This window comes from Brassica napus, chromosome C9 (genome assembly GCF_020379485.1).
Source record: "Brassica napus cultivar Da-Ae chromosome C9, Da-Ae, whole genome shotgun sequence".
NCBI lineage: Eukaryota > Viridiplantae > Streptophyta > Magnoliopsida > Brassicales > Brassicaceae > Brassica > Brassica napus.
In genome coordinates, this window is record NC_063452.1 from 45,587,560 (window position 1) to 45,604,391 (window position 16,832).

General features: G+C 35.3%; 3 protein-coding genes across 3 annotated transcripts; 1 reads left to right on the forward strand and 2 right to left on the reverse strand.

Annotated features, from left to right (window-relative positions):
* Positions 1-2,698: 2,698 nt before the first annotated feature.
* LOC106374445 (scarecrow-like protein 26) lies at positions 2,699-4,799 on the reverse strand. Its single transcript, XM_013814468.3, has one exon. The coding sequence runs from the start codon at positions 4,299-4,301 to the stop codon at positions 2,832-2,834; it is 1,470 nt and encodes a 489-aa protein (XP_013669922.1). The 5' UTR covers positions 4,302-4,799; the 3' UTR covers positions 2,699-2,831.
* A 5,180-nt stretch (positions 4,800-9,979) lies between these two features.
* LOC106373135 lies at positions 9,980-13,076 on the forward strand. Its single transcript, XM_048768036.1, has 8 exons — positions 9,980-10,350; positions 10,449-10,716; positions 10,907-11,006; positions 11,100-11,620; positions 11,715-11,726; positions 11,836-12,179; positions 12,247-12,328; positions 12,396-13,076. The coding sequence occupies exons 1-8, from the start codon at positions 9,980-9,982 to the stop codon at positions 13,074-13,076; spliced, it is 2,379 nt and encodes a 792-aa protein (XP_048623993.1).
* A 1,334-nt stretch (positions 13,077-14,410) lies between these two features.
* LOC106417421 lies at positions 14,411-16,615 on the reverse strand. Its single transcript, XM_013858230.1, has 2 exons — positions 15,571-16,615; positions 14,411-15,477 (listed from the first exon to the last, which is right to left on the reverse strand). Exons 1-2 carry the CDS (start codon positions 16,613-16,615, stop codon positions 14,411-14,413), a joined length of 2,112 nt encoding a protein of 703 aa, XP_013713684.1.
* Between the last annotated feature and the right edge of the window lie 217 nt (positions 16,616-16,832).

Here is a 16,832-nt window from a genome sequence, read left to right on the forward strand (position 1 = left end):
TGTCAAATTTGAAACCATTCAAGCCAATGTGAAAGATTCGGGTGAGGATCATTAGTTTGTAGAAGCATTATTCTGCTGCTGGTGGCATAATGATTGAGATGGTTCTAATTGACTCCAACGTGAGTGTTCCATAACCTTCATCTTACTAAAATTGAAATTACTTTTGTTTCATCATTTAGTTTTGACTATCTTTTTATTTATGTGTAGGATGTTAAGATTAACGCATCTGTCAGAAAAGATCTGGTGAATCAGTTTGATTCATTCTTTTCACAAGGAAGTTAGAAGATTCTTATCATTTTCTCACTCAACCACTCATGCGATTCATACCGAATAATCATACATCCATACAAAACCAACTGATGTTATGTATTCAAAAACTATATTTTTGGTATGAATGAATAGTAAAACAAAGCAATATGAAGAAATTTTAATTCTTTTACTCCACACTTAAGAGAATAAACTGAAACCAGACCGGATTACAAATTCAACATTCCTACACTAATCCCTTAGTATAATATAAAACATTAAATTTAACCATCTATCTCACTCCGCGCAAAGCGCGGGTTACTACCTAGTTCATTACATATTCTCCGATTCATAATGACATGATTGACAATCACAATGTGTTTTAGGAAACAATAACATTCTTTAAGTGTGATATTAAAACATAATCGACATGTATTTGTTTTATATCTAAAAAAAATATTTGTGTTTAGATGTTGATTCACCGTCTTTACTTCTGTCAGTCTCTTTGAATTTCATAACAACGTTTAGTCATATAGACGATGAGATGGAGTGGAAAAATGTAATATGAAATTTTTCGGTACTCTTCTTTTATTAACTATAGACTGATATACACATTTTTATATCTAAAAATATATTCCAAAAACAGTTTCCTTTCATAATTATAAAAAAAAAGCATAATCAAACAAATTAGTCACAGTGCTGCATGAATATATCTTCCTCGGCCAAAAGAACATCCCTGGTTTTATTAAACTATGTTTTCTCGGTTGAAATTCATTAGTTTAGCTACAGTTCTCATGTTCAAACTTTTATTTTTGCACGTACTTCAATCAAGTATCCCGAACGTGGGTGATATAACTATCATATAAATATCACGTGAACAAAACATTATGTTAAGCTACAATTAATGAATAATGGTAAAGAATGTAATAAGTCTGGTAAAGAGAGGGAAATTAATTAGAGAAAGTGAGAATGAATATGGTGTTGTCACCTAAGAAATGACATTCTTGTTAATAATACATGAGCATAAGGTTAGTCTCCAATAATGCTCCTATTTTAATACTAAAGGGGATATGTTTTCTCAGTTGAAATTCATTAGTTTAGCTACAGTTCTCGTGTTCCAACTTTTATTTGTGCATGTACTTCAATCAAGTATCACGAACGTGGGTGATATAACTATCATATAACTTTTGCCAACTATACTTAGTTTGAAAAGAGTCATCAAAATACAAACCGGTAATAACTCAGAGTAAAACACGTTATATATTCAAGTAAACAAAACATTATGTTAAGCTACAATTAATGAAACATGGTAAAGAATGTAATAAGTCTAGTAAAGAGAGGGCAATTAATTAGAGAAGGTGAGAATGAATATGGTGTTGCCACTTAGAAAACAGCATTCTTGTTAATAATACATGAACATAAGGTTAGTCTCCAATAATGTTCCTATTTTAATACTAAAGGGGATATGTTTTGTCGGTTGAAAATCATTAGTTTTAGCTACAGTTCTCATGTGCACGTACTTCAATCAAGTATCATGAAAGTGGGTGATATAACTATCATATAGCTTTCGCCAGCAACACTTAGTTTGAAAAGAGTACAAAGCAAAATACAAACCGGTAATAACTCTGAGTAAAACACGTTAACAAACACGTTATATATTCATGTGAACAAAACATTATGTTAAGCTACAATTAATGAATAATGGTAAAAAATGTAATAAGTCTAGTAAAGAAAAGACAATTAATTAGAGAAGATGAGAATAAATATGGTGTTGCCACCTAGGAAACGACATTCTTGTTAATAATACATGAACATAAGGTTATAAGGTTATTCTTCAATAAGACCATCTTTATCCCACAAACCCACTAAAGGGTTTCTTAAAAAAAAAAAAAAATTCTACATTTTGTCTCAAGAAAAAAAAATTAATTAAAAAACGCACCAATCGCGGATCGCCACGTGTCGGTAGGGCCCGTAAACAGTGCAAAAACTCATAACAAACGTCTCTTATTTTGCACACATAAGACACGGTTTTTATGTAAACCGTGGACCCCCCCTAAGATACGCTCTACACACGAGCGATAATGATGCTCTAATGCTCCTATTTTAATACTAAAGGGAATAGGCATTTTATACGGACTCACTTTTTCTATCTTTAGAAACAAAATTTAGTTATATACAATAATCTGATTAGAGGTACATACAACATTTAAGCAATAAAGAATCAGTCATAAATAAAAGATTAACATGTCTAAGGGTGAAAGTGTTGTTTGTTTCAGCATCCTTTTAGCGATATATTTGGTAATTTCAACAGGTAACTTTAACATAGTTTTTAAATTTCCAAAAAGCATGTGTTTGATTTTAAGCATGATGTGTATTACATCTGGACATTCAGATTTCTTATCGAAATTAAGTCGATTTCTATCGGATCTGAATCTTTTAGGTTTATAAATATTTGGAACTAAATTGGAATTTATAATTTTCGGTTTGGGTTCAGTTTCTACATTGATAAAAAAAAAGATTTTGATATTTACAAAATTAATGTCTTCATATACAACTCATGTATGTATTGTATTATGTATAGAATCTTACTCACTCGACTCGCACGAGGCCCAAAAAGAGGCCGACACAAGACGTCGGGATTTCCATCCCAAAACGAGCCCGTTTTGGCCTAATTCTTCCACTCCATAGCCATCGTTAAACAAGCTTAAAAGGAGCTTCGCTTGACAACGGTTGGCAAAGCTGACTTCCACAGGTTTAAACCCATTAGTAGCTAACCACAGCGGCCATGAAGCAAAACTCTCCACCTCAGCAGTAATAGCTATACGTGTCAACCAACCCGAAACCCAAGGTCCAAAAATAACACGCTCAACAAATCCACGAGCTGGGCCTGCCTCTAGGGAGTCGAATATGGCTGAAAACTGATGTAGCAAGTCCATAAACCGATAAAGGAAGCCTTGGTTTCCCACTAGACCAACTTCTTCGTGAACAAGCGTTACAAGTTTCGGATTTAGTGTTTTAGCTTCCGATAAAAAGGAAATAATGGAATTGGGTGGTTGGTGACTAAACCGAGGGAGATGCAACACACAATTGATCACCACTGCTTCTCCTCTAACAAGCTTTAAGGACGATGGGTTGAATGTGTCGCTTTCCATTCTACAATGGTGGTAAGAGAAAGGCTGCCCTATGGATTCCGCGAACGCGGTTAGACGACGCCCAGCCTCTTGGACGGCAGCAACTGATTTTTTACCGTTTGTGGCGCGTGACAAAGCCGTGATCCTAAGATGTTGGGCCGAAGGACCTGTATTTCTAGACACCAAGGCCTGCATCAAGGAGGGCCATTGAACACCATCTGTGATATCGTAGTCCACAATATGGATTCGCCGCTCATACTGTACAGCTTCAAGAATAGCCTGTGTGGCGGTTAGGTAACCAAAGTTGATGTAAGGAGACATATTCTGCAGCATTTGGAACGCCAACATCACGTCCACCCGGTCATGAACATCAGGGTGTTGGTGGGGACCATACTGCCGTTGAACATTGGCTTCTTTGTGCAACTTTGAGAGGCCATTGGTGAAGTGAGCAGCTAATCTCTCCATGTTGGTTCGGTCATTGGTTGAAGTCATATCCTTTAGCTTTGCAAGTAAGACCCGAGTTAGCTCTCGGGTTTTGTCGGCGCCAATTGATGCATCTGCAGCAGCCACCAGTAAGTGAACCAACCTCAATCCCTTTGATTCATCTGCCTCTACATCATGATCAAGCTCATCAGCCATGGACAAACCTGTGGATGAAGAGTTTGAAATTCCCTCTTGGCCATGGTAACAAGGCAGCACTGGAGAAGATTCTGTTGTGGCTCCTTTATCACTCATCATAGATTCAATGAGATCGTGGAAGTCACAGTCCCAATCCATATCAAGAGAGATGATGCCATCATGTTGCTCCACACAGGAGGAGGTGCTTGTGGCTGTGGCTGTGTTGTTAGAGAATAAGAGATTAGGGAAATCATCGTAGGGATGATTCATGGTCATGGAGATAATAAAGTAAAATGGGCAGTGCATAATTATATAGGGAGTGTACGGACATATAGTGAAAACCCATAGAACATATGTTATATATTTTGAGGAAAATCTTTAAAGTCAAATCTAAATAGATGGTCCCCTTTCGGTGAACAACTTGTGGTCCATCGAAAATGCAGCAGGACCACAATGATCAAATGGCTAACAAATAAAATAAGTGAGAATTGTTAGCCTAATAACACTAAATAGGATCTGTGCAGTTTTTCTTTTTACAAGTTTTTTTTTAATTTTCTTTTGCTTTCAAACTCTTTTCAGTTTTAGTTATAAACATTTAATTATATATGGATGATTGTGTTATTGCCGACATAGATATATTCCTAAGCGTAAAATTAATTTACGGTATACAAAAATCCGATAATTATGTCAAAGATTGTACTTTTGTAGCTAGTTTGTGTTCGTCTTTTTTGTCAACACTAGTCTGTGTTCGTATACAAATCACAAATGTTAATTTGTCTTAGTTTACAAATTATAAGTCCTTAGGAAGTCATATAGTTGTCAAACTTCAATACTAATCAATGTTTATATATACTTTAAACAAAATCATCAACCTCCAATGAAACCTAATTGGTGACTAATTAAAATATTATGAAAATACATATCGCCACAATTGCTGAGAAGAGAACTTGGTGAACCAAACAGAACAAAACAAAAAATTGTTGAGACTTGGTTTAGCTTCAATAATTTTAAATTAACTACTCAAATAATTCAAGAGACATCAACATCATTAAAATAATTAATATTTCTTCTGTTTCAATATTACGCATATTTTAAATTTTTCACACATATTAATAAAACATCTAATAATACATAATTTTTATACGATTATTTTTTTCCCATAATTATAAACCAGTAGGAATCAAAAACTGAAAGTTTTATGAAATTTTTAATTAATTATTGATATTTAATAGAACATGCGTTGAAAATACAAAAAAATGTATTTTTTAAACAAATATATTTTTTAAAAAATATGTAATTTTATGAAATGGATGGAGTAATTTTTAGGAACTTCTTTCACAATTTCAAAAACACTTTGACTAATCTTATTGTACACTAAAACACGCAACATAATTTACCTCGCAAGACAAGTTTTTTTTTTTTTCCCAACAAGTGACAGAAGCAGTGATGCAATCCAATCAGGTGGTCACACTCAAACTTTCTCCCTTAATCAAACTTATATAATATATAACAGTACTTATTATATTGTTATAACCAAATCCTACAATTATAACCAGATCCTACAATAATCCAATTGAAAATATCTTTGCAGCTTTTCTATATAATGTAAAAAAAGATTTTTCTATTCATATCCATAATCATTCAGGATACATCTAGACACATATATTAAAAAAGTAAAAGATCATTTTCTCAAAATATTTAATAAAACCAAAATGGTTGGTTTCAACCAGATTGCCAACATGAACAAGCCGATTTAGCTCTTTCAAAATCGGTAAAGCTACGGCGTTCAAAGATCAGTTGCATGAGATATATAGGAATCTTAGACCAGCAACGAGGGTTTCTTCGGGTCACTAAGACGGCCGGAGATTTCGGAGAAGTAGGAGGAGATCGGGCTAAGGCTAACGGTGGTGAAGCCGTCAGACAAAATCTTAACGGCTAGGCCTTCGGCTCTGGGAGATGATCAAATATTCATTCATTTTTAACGAAACAAAAAATGTGTTATTTGGCAATAATCATTAGAATTTTTGCAAAAATAACTCAAAACTTAAAGTTAAACACAAAATTATTCCATGATTTTTTTTTTGGATTTTTCATTTTTGTCACAAAATTATTCACCAGAAAAGTTCTGATTATTCACGAAAATGTCATTACATTTTTTATTTTTTTCGAAAATAGTTGTTTCACTCAATCATCCTCATCTTCCTCTTCCTCTTTTATTTACAAAGTTGTCATTATCATCAATACATGAACCATAAACAAACAATTTGAAGCTCTAAATGCATCTAAACAAAATCTAGATCTTAATATTCGTATTTCTTACACACACAAACCATTTTCCTTTCACTTCCTCTTTTACTTCATCCCAAAATCCCAAATTTTTATTTCAAAATTTATATGCTTACTAGAGTTACTCAAGTTCCTGACTCTTGGTCAAGAACGAGTGAGTAACTTTTATTAAAAAATGATGTCTGCTTGGAGAAGCTAAACATGAACTTCATTGGATATAAAAATGATTTTGAATATTTTTCTATATCTGTTCGATAGAAGACTTTCGTGTAAGTCTTCTACAACGAGAAGACTTATATGGAAGTCTTCTGGTCAATGCAGATGTTAGTTTTGCAATTGACTAAATTTCTGTTTTTTAGAGACGACTTCTCTGGAAGTCTTCCAACTTTTTTTTGTTAACAAAAAAATATCGAAAATCCCAAAAAGACTTATCAGTAAGTCTTCTAAGATAAACTAGTTAGTTTTGCAATTGACTGAATTGTATAAAAAATTTGACTTTTCTAGAAGACTTACATAGAAGACTTCCAATAACATAAGACTTACATGGCAATTGGCGGTGGAAATCTTCTCACTGTCGGTGAAAGTCGCCTCAGATTACTTTTACAATTGAAAAATAAAACTTAAATATTTAACTTTATTTAGACGAGTTCCATGTAAGTCTTTCGAGAGAGGACTTACACGGAAGTTTTCCAGAGTTTTATTCTGAGATTACGGTCAAACCTTTGATTATCACAGAAGAGTTCCATGTACATGGAAGTCGTCTAGTTAAAATTAAATATTTAAATTTTATTTTTCAATTGCGAAAGTAACCTCAGACGACTTACATGGAAGTAGTGTAGTTAAGATTAAATATTTAAGTTTTATTTTTTCTGGTAGAAGGCTTCCATGTAAGTCTTCTAAAAAGTTAAAATTTTGACACAATTCGGTCAATTGAAAACCTAACACGTTTATCCTAGAAAACTTACCGGGAAATCTTCTCTGATATTTTTGATATTTTTAGAGATTTTTTTCAAAAACAAAAGTAAGTCAATATTTACAAATGAAGACTTCCAAAGAAGTTTGTTCTAGAGTAGACTTCTATAGAAGTCTTCTTTTGTAAATTTTCAATTGAAAAAACGACCTAAATGAAAGATTTCTTAAAATCCGTGGAAATCTTCGACGTCAATGTTTAATAAACTTTCATTCTCTATAAGAATATAATTTTTTTTTGCATTTTTTTTGCTAATTCATGTATATTAGTCGAAATTGAGGCTACTGAATGAAATTGATAATTTAGTTGGTGATAATTATGAGGTTACCAACATTCATGTTTATTAAAGTTTTTAGCTAATTCGAGAAAATCTTCTACGTTTGTTTTTGTAAATTTGTTAAGTAATTTTAAAATATGTTTTTTTACTTTCAAAAGTGTTAAGTAACTTCAAGAATATCAAGTTATATGGTTTAGCGTGTCTTAAGTTTTTTTTTTATGTTTTATGAATTTGACTAAGTTTTCTTGAGAAATTATTTTCTCTTAATTTTAGTAAAATTGTATAGATTCTTGATCAGAAAGCATTGTTTTGGTATGAGTGGGTATGAGTATATATTCTTGGTGTGTTGTATCAAAACAAATAATACTTTCTGATCAGTTAACTAACGTTATCAAACACATTAAGAAATAGAAACGAAAACACTTCAGCCATCGATTTATTTTTTTAATCAGACCACAATTTTATAGAAAGACTAACTTCAAACTCCAACCAGGGACGAAGCATTATACATGGATAGGCTGGACTTAGCCAGAAAGTCTGCCACATAAATGGCTAAAAAAAGTATGAAATGAAATTATAATATAGAAAGACATGAAAGATCTAATGTCTGATAACAGACTTTGAACTTCATTTTTCAGTTACGGGTCTAGAAATTATTTTGAGTGGGAACACAAAAATAAATAATTAATTAAAATATATTTTTATTTATTAATATTACATAATTATGTTTTATTTTTTAATAAAGATAAAAGTTAGAAGAAAACATAGAGAGATAATATACTAATACAACTAAAATATTTTTATAACTAAATGAAGAAAACAAAATGAACCCATTACCCAAATGAAATGAAAAAGTATTAGAACAATTTGTTTAAAACAAAATAGTAGTAACTATGAAAAGAACGGGGAACAAAGAAAATTAATGGTACAAAGAAAAATAACAAGAAAGTAAATGAACATAGCCCCTGTTCAAAACTACGCTGGCGTAACGCGTGCGGTCGGGTAGGGCCCATCGCTGAATCAATTAATCGGAGATTAAACGTGGATTAATCGGCGATTTGTTTTTGTTATATATGACATATTCTATTACATACCGTAAAAACAGCGTGGTGTAGTGGTCACTTTTGTTCTTAAATAATCTCCCAACCCGGCTTCTAAGGTCGCACATTACGCGTTTTAGCAGCAAGTTTATTACGCGACGGCTGTCTGATTTTCATGACTTCTAAAGCATTTTTCTTCGTTTTTCTTGTTGTTTTTGCTTAAACTTCATAGATCTTTGGTAGATGATTCGATTTACAAGTCCAAATGAGTGAGATTTTTAGTTTTTTTTCTAAATCCGATTTTTTGAACGCATAACTTCAGTTTGCCACGGTTACTCACCGTTGAACGATTTCTCGGCCGCTAAATCGACTACGCGGCCGAGTTTTAGAACAGGAAATATAACACGTGGACAAAATATCAGAAAAGTAAAAAAAAAGAAGGAAAATTGGCAATATAGAACAAAACAACTATAGATTTGTCCCCTTAGTATTAAATCATAAATCTTTGTCCCTATAGAATAAACAATAGTGAATACTCTATTTTGTCATTTTCTTTAACATGTAGTTACCATAAAAAAAATTAATTTTACTTTAGTGAAATAGAAAGTAGAAGGAGTAAAAGTTTTATAAAAAAACACAATTGTATCGTCCTTCCTTCCTCGTCTCTGACTCCTTCTCAATTGAAGAAGATGCGATTTCGTTCGCCGTCGCCACCGTCTTGAGCTGGCCGTCTAAGTCTGTCGGAGAGGTTGAAATCGTCGTCCTCCTTCTTTCATCGTCACATCTCTCCGTCTAAGCTCTGTTATCTCCGCCGTCGTCACATCTCTTCGTCTTTCCTTTGAAATCGTCGTCACGATTAGATTCACATTGTTCTTCTTTTGCTCTTGCTTCATCTCGGTTCCCAAAAATTGAAGGTTAGGGTTTGGAAATCCCCTTTATTATTTTTCTTTATTTTGTTCGTTTTATGGTTTTGCATATAGTAGATAGAGATTGCTTTGATTGAAAACACAATTCGATTCACATTTACGGTTTTGATTTTTAGTTTGTGTTTGAGTTGATTGTAGTTTGTTGTTGAGTTCGATTCATGTTTTAAAACACAATTCGATTCGATTCACGTTTATAGTTCTCAATTCCTAATAGACTTGAAAAGGCTAATTAGTTTGACATGTAAATAGATCGATTTTACATGTTGTTAATGTGATCAGTTGATTTGGCTCTGTTTCTTTGCCGTGTTTGGACCATGCGTGTAGAGAAAAACACATATGCTAGTTGATTGTGATTGTTAGGTGCTATTTTTGAATGTCTAATAGTTTGATTGTGAGATTGAGTTATATTTACTTTGGAATTGTGTTTGTATGTCCTTAAAGGAATGGCTAGCGAGTTGAAGTTTATGATTTCATGTTTTATAGGAATGGCTTATCAGTTTCCAAAACACATTCTTGAAGAAGGAGCTGAGACTCAGATTGATAAGATTAACAAAACCTGTAGACGTACGATTCTTGAAACGGTGAAGGGTGTTCTCAAGGATGAGTATGAAGAAGTATTGAAAGACCCGGTCTTCGGTCCGATTCTGGCAATCGTAGAAAATAAGCTCATTTACTCCGGGAAGATTATTCACAGCTTCATATGCAAGCAGCTCAAGGTTTCCAAGCTCCACGAGTTGTGGTTTCTGTTCGCAAAGCGGCCTCTCAGGTTTTCTATGCAAGAATTTCATGCCGTGACTGGTTTGAAGTTCAAAGATGAACCGGAGATAGACTTCATTAACTGGAAGGATGATAAGGGGTTCTGGAGCCTCGTGCGAAGCAAAATAGAAAGATTAACTTATTCAGTGTAAGGGATGAGCTTCTGAAAGAGTGTAAGGAGTGGACTTATGTGGACAGGGTGAGGCTAGTATATCTGTGTATTATACATGGATTCATCATGGCTAAGGATTGGAAAGTGTCTATCCCTCAAGAATACATCCGTTTGGTGATGGATTTTGAGAAGTTGAGGATGTATCCTTGGGGTCTTCGCGCGTATGATGAGCTGCTTGCATCAATATTCAGAGCAAGGGAAGATTTGCATCTGAAGAACAGTTACGTGTTGGATGGATTCTCATATGCGTTTCAGATATGGATTATGGAGGCAGTCCCAGACATTGGTACTATGGTGGGTAAAAAGATTAAAAAAAAACATCACCAAAGCGAGATGTAGAAATTGGAAAGGAAGTGGAAAAGTATCCTACCAAGATATCAGTAGCTTAGAGTCACACTTCGATAAGGTAACTATCTTTCTTCTATGAATATTGAATTCTAAAATTTGAACAATTTATGTTTACTGATTTGTTTGTTCTTGGCAGGGAGAGCTGTTTCCCTTTATATCTAATACTGGGAACAATGATGTGGTTGATGATGCTGCGTTCATTAGGGAAGATGAGAAAAAGGATGAAAGAGTTGGTCGTATTGTTGCTCTGATGAATGCCAAACAAGACTGGAACCAATTCGCTTGGGAAGTTGAGGCTTTGCCTTGAAATGTGGAGCTTTCTGATTCAGAAGAAGATGTTGAAGTCGAAGATGTCACAGAGGAACCGTCAGTTATTGCAGAGGAACCGACTGTTGTTGCAGAGGAACCAATTGTTGTTACGAAAAGGGGCAAGCGCAAGCTTATTGATCCAGGTGTCGAGTCTCAAAAGAAACAACTGCTTTGTCAACGGGCGGCTGAGCATAACAGTGGTGTCTCCGGTGATCTGAAGACCTTCATTGAAGGTTTGTTCACCTCTTCTTTCAACTCTTTAAAGGAGCTGGTGAAAAAGGACATTCAAGAGCGTTTTGACAAGGTCCATAATGAGATGGCTCAACTCAAGGAAACGATGTCTCAAGTTACGGGTCCTTCACATACAGAGGGAAAAACCAGAGCATCTGAGATTCCGGGTCCTTCACAATCAGAGGGGAAAGACCAAGACAAATCATCACAGAGTCCGGGTCCTTCAGCAACAAAGGGAAAAGCCAATGGCAAGGCAGCTGAGAGTTTGCCTCCTCCCGCGGTTCATCGTAGCCCTAGGCCAGTAAGAAAGGTAACAAAAAAATGAATCTTTTGTAATGTTGCATATCGGGTTTGAATCTTTTGTAATGTTCTGTTCTTTGTCTTTTGTTGTAATTGCTATGTAGTTTGACACGGCTGTAATGTGGTTGTATTTTGTTATGTGGCATAACGGTTGACTTGATTGTAATTTTATTTGTATGAAGTGAAAAACCCTTCTATTAATTTTATGCTTGGTTGTATTAACAGGATGTTCAAAATTCTGAAGACGACATGATGGATTTTTTGAAGAATTTGTCACAATCATCAAACATCAAAGTAGAAATGGAGACCCAAGAGTACTTACAAGATGCCATGGGAAACCTTTCTCAATCATCATATGTTAAAGGTTTCGATCCATCACAAAAACTCAATGGCGAAGAACCAGCTGAATGCGTTACTCTACTGACTTCATTTAAGCCTGCGGATTGGAGACCACCTACTCTCAAAGATATCGACTTACATGAGGATCAGGTGAATGATAGCGATTACTCACTAGTGTTTGTCCCTGAGGATTCATGGGCCAAACTGATTAAGTGTTCCTCAACTTTCATGTAAGTTTTATAATGTTTCTTCATGTTTTATAATTCAATCTTTCTACAACTGAATTTTGCATTGCAGGCAACTGAAAATTGGACCTTCTATGTTCACAAGTGAGTTAGCAGCACGTGTCATGGGACCTACAGAGTGGTTGTTGAATAATGTGAGTTTTTAATTTGTTCATTCTTATTTTTTGCACACCGACTTACAATCTCTTATCAAATTTTCAGGAAATTGATGCTATGATGTACTTATTCACTGAGAGGACTTCCTTGCGACGATGGGAACCAACTAAAGTAGCATTCATGATCTGCATGTTAAGTAATCAAATGAAGAACTCTTTCGAAGAGTTTCGGAAGGACAAGAAGAAATTCAAAGTATCAGAACTGCTTCACCAGTACGGCATTGGTGAACTTCCAGCACACGGACGAACAAGACTAATGTGGGATCTTGACGTTACACGCATGTTTGTGCCTCTAAATGTTGGTAAACACTGGATCTCTATGTGTGCCAACTTTGTTTCTCGTTCAATAGAGGTCTTTGACTGTGAGGGATTGAAATACAACAAGGAAGTGGAGCCATTTGCCATTCTCATCCCTCGAATTATCAAAGCTGTTCAGTCTTCAAAGAATCGGCAGCAAGTGAAGGTCAAGCAATATACTGTCAGTTACGCCCCAATTCCCTACTTACTAAACAAGAGTAGCAGTGATTGTGGAGTATATGCCTTGAAGCACATTGAATGTCATCGTCTAGGCTTGGACTTCTCCTTGGTGAATGACAACAACATTCGAGAAGCGCGCCAAAAGATTGCTTACGACCTATGGGAAGCTGCCAATGATCCTGTGCTTATTTCGAGAATGACACAATACACTCCTCCAAAGACGATTACAAATCCTCTTGTGGAACTTTAATGAAGTTATTTCGATTATGACTTGTTAAGGAAGTAGCTTGTTATTTGACTCTCTTATTTGACTCTTGTAGTTGACTCTTGTAGTCACTCTTTATTTTTAGTTTATTTAAAACGTTTGTGACAATATCAATTCCTAACTATACCCTAAATGAGAGGTATGAGATGACAATCCTAATCAACCCCTAATGATACCGTAAAGTTAAAAAATCGATTTCAACTACTATCTAAACCCTAAATGACAGTAAAGTAAAACAAACCAATTAAACCTCTATATCATATATGACACTATAGTAAGACAAACCATTTCAACCCCTATCTATTCCCTAAATGACACTAAAGTATGACAAACAATTTGAAACCAAATTAATCCAGACAAACCTTATAGATCACAAAAAATATCTTAATAATGATAACAAATCTTAATAATCAAAACACAGATAAGTTGACCCTAAAACTCAACCCGATTAGAAGAAATGTTTGCCCTACAAAAATCTTATATAAGACCATCAAAAGGCCATAAACCCTACATATTACATCGTGGGTTTCTCCTACTTCTCTTAAGAAAAGCTCTCGTTTCCTTCTCAGTAAAGAATGACGAACATGAATAACAATGAAGGGATCCCTTCCAGATGCTGGTGTGGGAAGGGGAGTGTCACTTATGTTTCAAAAACAGAGGAAAACCCATACAGACGATTCTTCAGATGTGAGATTGGTAAACAGGTAAATCTGAAATTTCTTTAGTTATCATTATTCTATATGATAAGCGAATAAACAGATGTGAGATTGACTTGTTTTTGTGTTTTCAAACAAAGAAAGAAAGAAAATCATCTTTTTAAGTGGGTAGACGACGCTCTGTTCGATGAGATTCAGAGGATAGATGAGCATCAGACGAGAATTGCCGAGGAAATTGAAGATCTGAGAAGTTCCATGAAGAAGACAGTTGAGGAGGAAGTTATGAAACATAAGAATTCGATCGATGTAGGTTGTTTAGGATCCATTCTCACTATTTTATGTCTCTGGTCCAAACGTGATTGATAATGTTTTGTTTCTCTGTTTCATGTTAAAATAAAACTTCTATTATTTTCTAATGTTAAGACCTAAACGATTTCCAGTTGCATCATTTGACATGAACAAACTGAAACATAACTTCCAAAAATGAGAAGAACAAAACGCATAGTCTCTTAAACATAAAATTCAACATGAAAAGACTGAAACATAACTTGCATAAAACGAGAAGAAAGAAACACATAGTCTCTGAGTCATAACTTGCATAAAACGAGAAGAAAGAAAAACATAGTCTCTGAAACATAACTTGTATTGAACGAATTGAGAATCCTATATTGCTCTACCACATGTTCTCCTGTTGTGACCTTCAATCCTACATCGACTGCATTTTCGAACTGTAGAGCCTTGAGTTCCTTGTGACGAACGGATCTTATCTTCGGCTGTCTCGTATCTGCGTTTCTTTCTCCTACCCGCAGCTCGTCTACTCTCTGGAGGAAGGATTTTCGACTTCTCCACATGAGATGGAACTTTCCTTGCATCTTCGGGGACGCCAATAGGATTTATGCTTTCTTCATAAGCCGAGCGCCATGAGGCAGTAGTGTACATGTCATCTGTGAGTGTGTGTGGTCTTATTCCAACACTGAAGCCTGCTTTTATGGCGTGCCTGCATGGGATTTTCATCAGATCAAATTTCCCACAAGAACACGTGCGTCTGACCAAGTCTACTGAGCAGTCGAAAGTGTCACCTTGAACTAAAAACCTATGATCGCTAACTGGAAAGACCTTAAATGTTTTACCCTTCTCAATCCTTCTGTCAATCTTTTTCTCCACAGCAATGGTCAGTGGCTTCGAATGCTTAGAACTTAAAGTTCTACGTTTGAAAAACCATCGAGTCATCATTTCCCTAATGATGTCCAACAAAGGTATCACTGGAAACTCTCTAGGCGTACGCAAAGCAACATTTATCGACTCCGCAGGGATAGTAGTCCTAATATCAAATCTGTAACCTGGAAACTGACAACGAACCCACTTCCTCACATCGGCATCTATGAGATACTGTCCAATTTCAGGACTAATAGCGAAAATAGCAGTGAACACCTTACGAAAATCAGCTGCTAGATAAGCTTTAGAAGCCTTTGCAACCAAACCAGCCACACCTTTCCCGCTGAAATATGTCACAACATTATTCAGCAAGTGGTGAATGCAAATTCCATGATGAGCTTGCGGGTACACTCTCGCAATAGCTTTAGCAATTGAGGAATTCCTATCAGACACAAAAGCTAAACTATGGTCGTCAGCAATGACCACATTAAGTTGTCTCATAAACCAGTTCCACGCGAGGTCATTCTCTGAGTCGACAACTCCAAAGGCAATAGGATATAAACTTGAGTTTCCATCTAATGCAGTAGCAACTAGTAATACTCCGTTTTATTTGCTCTTCAAAAATGTCCCATCCACCACAATAACTTTTCGAATTGCAGCAAAGAAACCGCGAACACTCTGATCAAACGAGATGAAGAGGAATTTGAATCTCCCTTTTGTATCCCTTTCATAAAACGTGTGTGACCCTGGATTAGCTTCCTTCATCATATGCAAGTATTTAGGAATTTTGTAATAACCTTTCTCTGGAATACTTTTCACTGCGTTGATTGCATATTCACGTGCATCCCACGCCAAAGAATAGGATATCTCAACTCCATGTACCATACGCATATACTGGATTATATCATTCGATCTCGGCCCTTCTTTAGCAGTTTCATACTTATGCATAATCAGAGTACCCACTGTTTTTGCTAAAACTGTCCTAACAGAACCCTTCCTATTGGATGTAGCACATGAATGATCAGGTACATACTTTTTGATGATAAAATATGATGAGCCTGTTAATCCCACTGCACGAACACGCCAGGTGCAATCATCATCTGAGCAACGAATGTACCACACTTTCTTATCCGATCTGGCAACCACGTAGTCAAAATTATGTTTCATTGCACATATTTCGAATGCTGCCTTCAAAAGTGTTTTGGAACTAAAAGATTGACCCTTCTTCACAATATCCACCAAAGAAAAGCGAACACCATCTTCATTGATCTTCTCTTTGTCACACTTTTTGTCATCTTCACTGTCAGGTACCTCAACATCTTCTTCTGAATCCATATCAGCTGCATCGTCAGACTCCATATCACTTGAATCGTCAGACTCCATAGGCGCTTCCTCTTTGTTAGGCGACTCAGTACCTTCTTCCGCTATGTTAGAGGCTTGAGTACTCACACACAACTGCGTCGAAGCTTTGTTCTTTACATATGTAAGAAAATTTCTAACTTGCCGATCACTGGTGATGATAACAGGGGGTGAGTAGATGCTATTGATCAAATCGGATGGTAAATAACTCAGCTCTATATTGACCATGCTTACATCAATTCCAAAGTCTTCACACACCATAGACTTTAGGTTTTCAAAGCTTGAACATGTGTCAAAAATAAGTAATCTGCCTCCTTTTTCTTCATCAACAAGAAATCCCCATCCATTGTTCATTGACAATTTCCACAAACCACATGAAGCATATATGTTAATCTTCATAATTTTAGAATGACAAAAGTTTGGAAGAACTAAAAGATGAAGAAAACTTCCACGTTGAATTTCAGAAATCGTGGTATGTTGAAGAAGAAGACAAGATTTTAGGAAAAAAACTTAAAAAAGGAAATTAAAAACATTTAAAAGATTTACTGAATATTTACTAACCGTTTTTGGC

Bases quoted from the DNA above. Each gene is read 5' to 3' on its own strand.
- LOC106374445 (XM_013814468.3), bottom strand. From the start codon at position 4,301: ATGCACTGCCCATTTTACTTTATTATCTCCATGACCATGAATCATCCC.
- LOC106373135 (XM_048768036.1), top strand. From the start codon at position 9,980: ATGGCTTATCAGTTTCCAAAACACATTCTTGAAGAAGGAGCTGAGACT. The intron at 10,351-10,448 runs GTTCTGGAGCCT...TTATGTGGACAG, and splicing joins AACTGGAAGGATGATAAGGG to GGTGAGGCTAGTATATCTGT. The intron at 10,717-10,906 runs GTGGGTAAAAAG...TGTTCTTGGCAG, and splicing joins TCCCAGACATTGGTACTATG to GGAGAGCTGTTTCCCTTTAT.
- LOC106417421 (XM_013858230.1), bottom strand. From the start codon at position 16,615: ATGAACAATGGATGGGGATTTCTTGTTGATGAAGAAAAAGGAGGCAGA. The intron at 15,478-15,570 runs GTTTCTTTGCTG...CTACTGCATTAG, and splicing joins GTTTGATCAGAGTGTTCGCG to ATGGAAACTCAAGTTTATAT.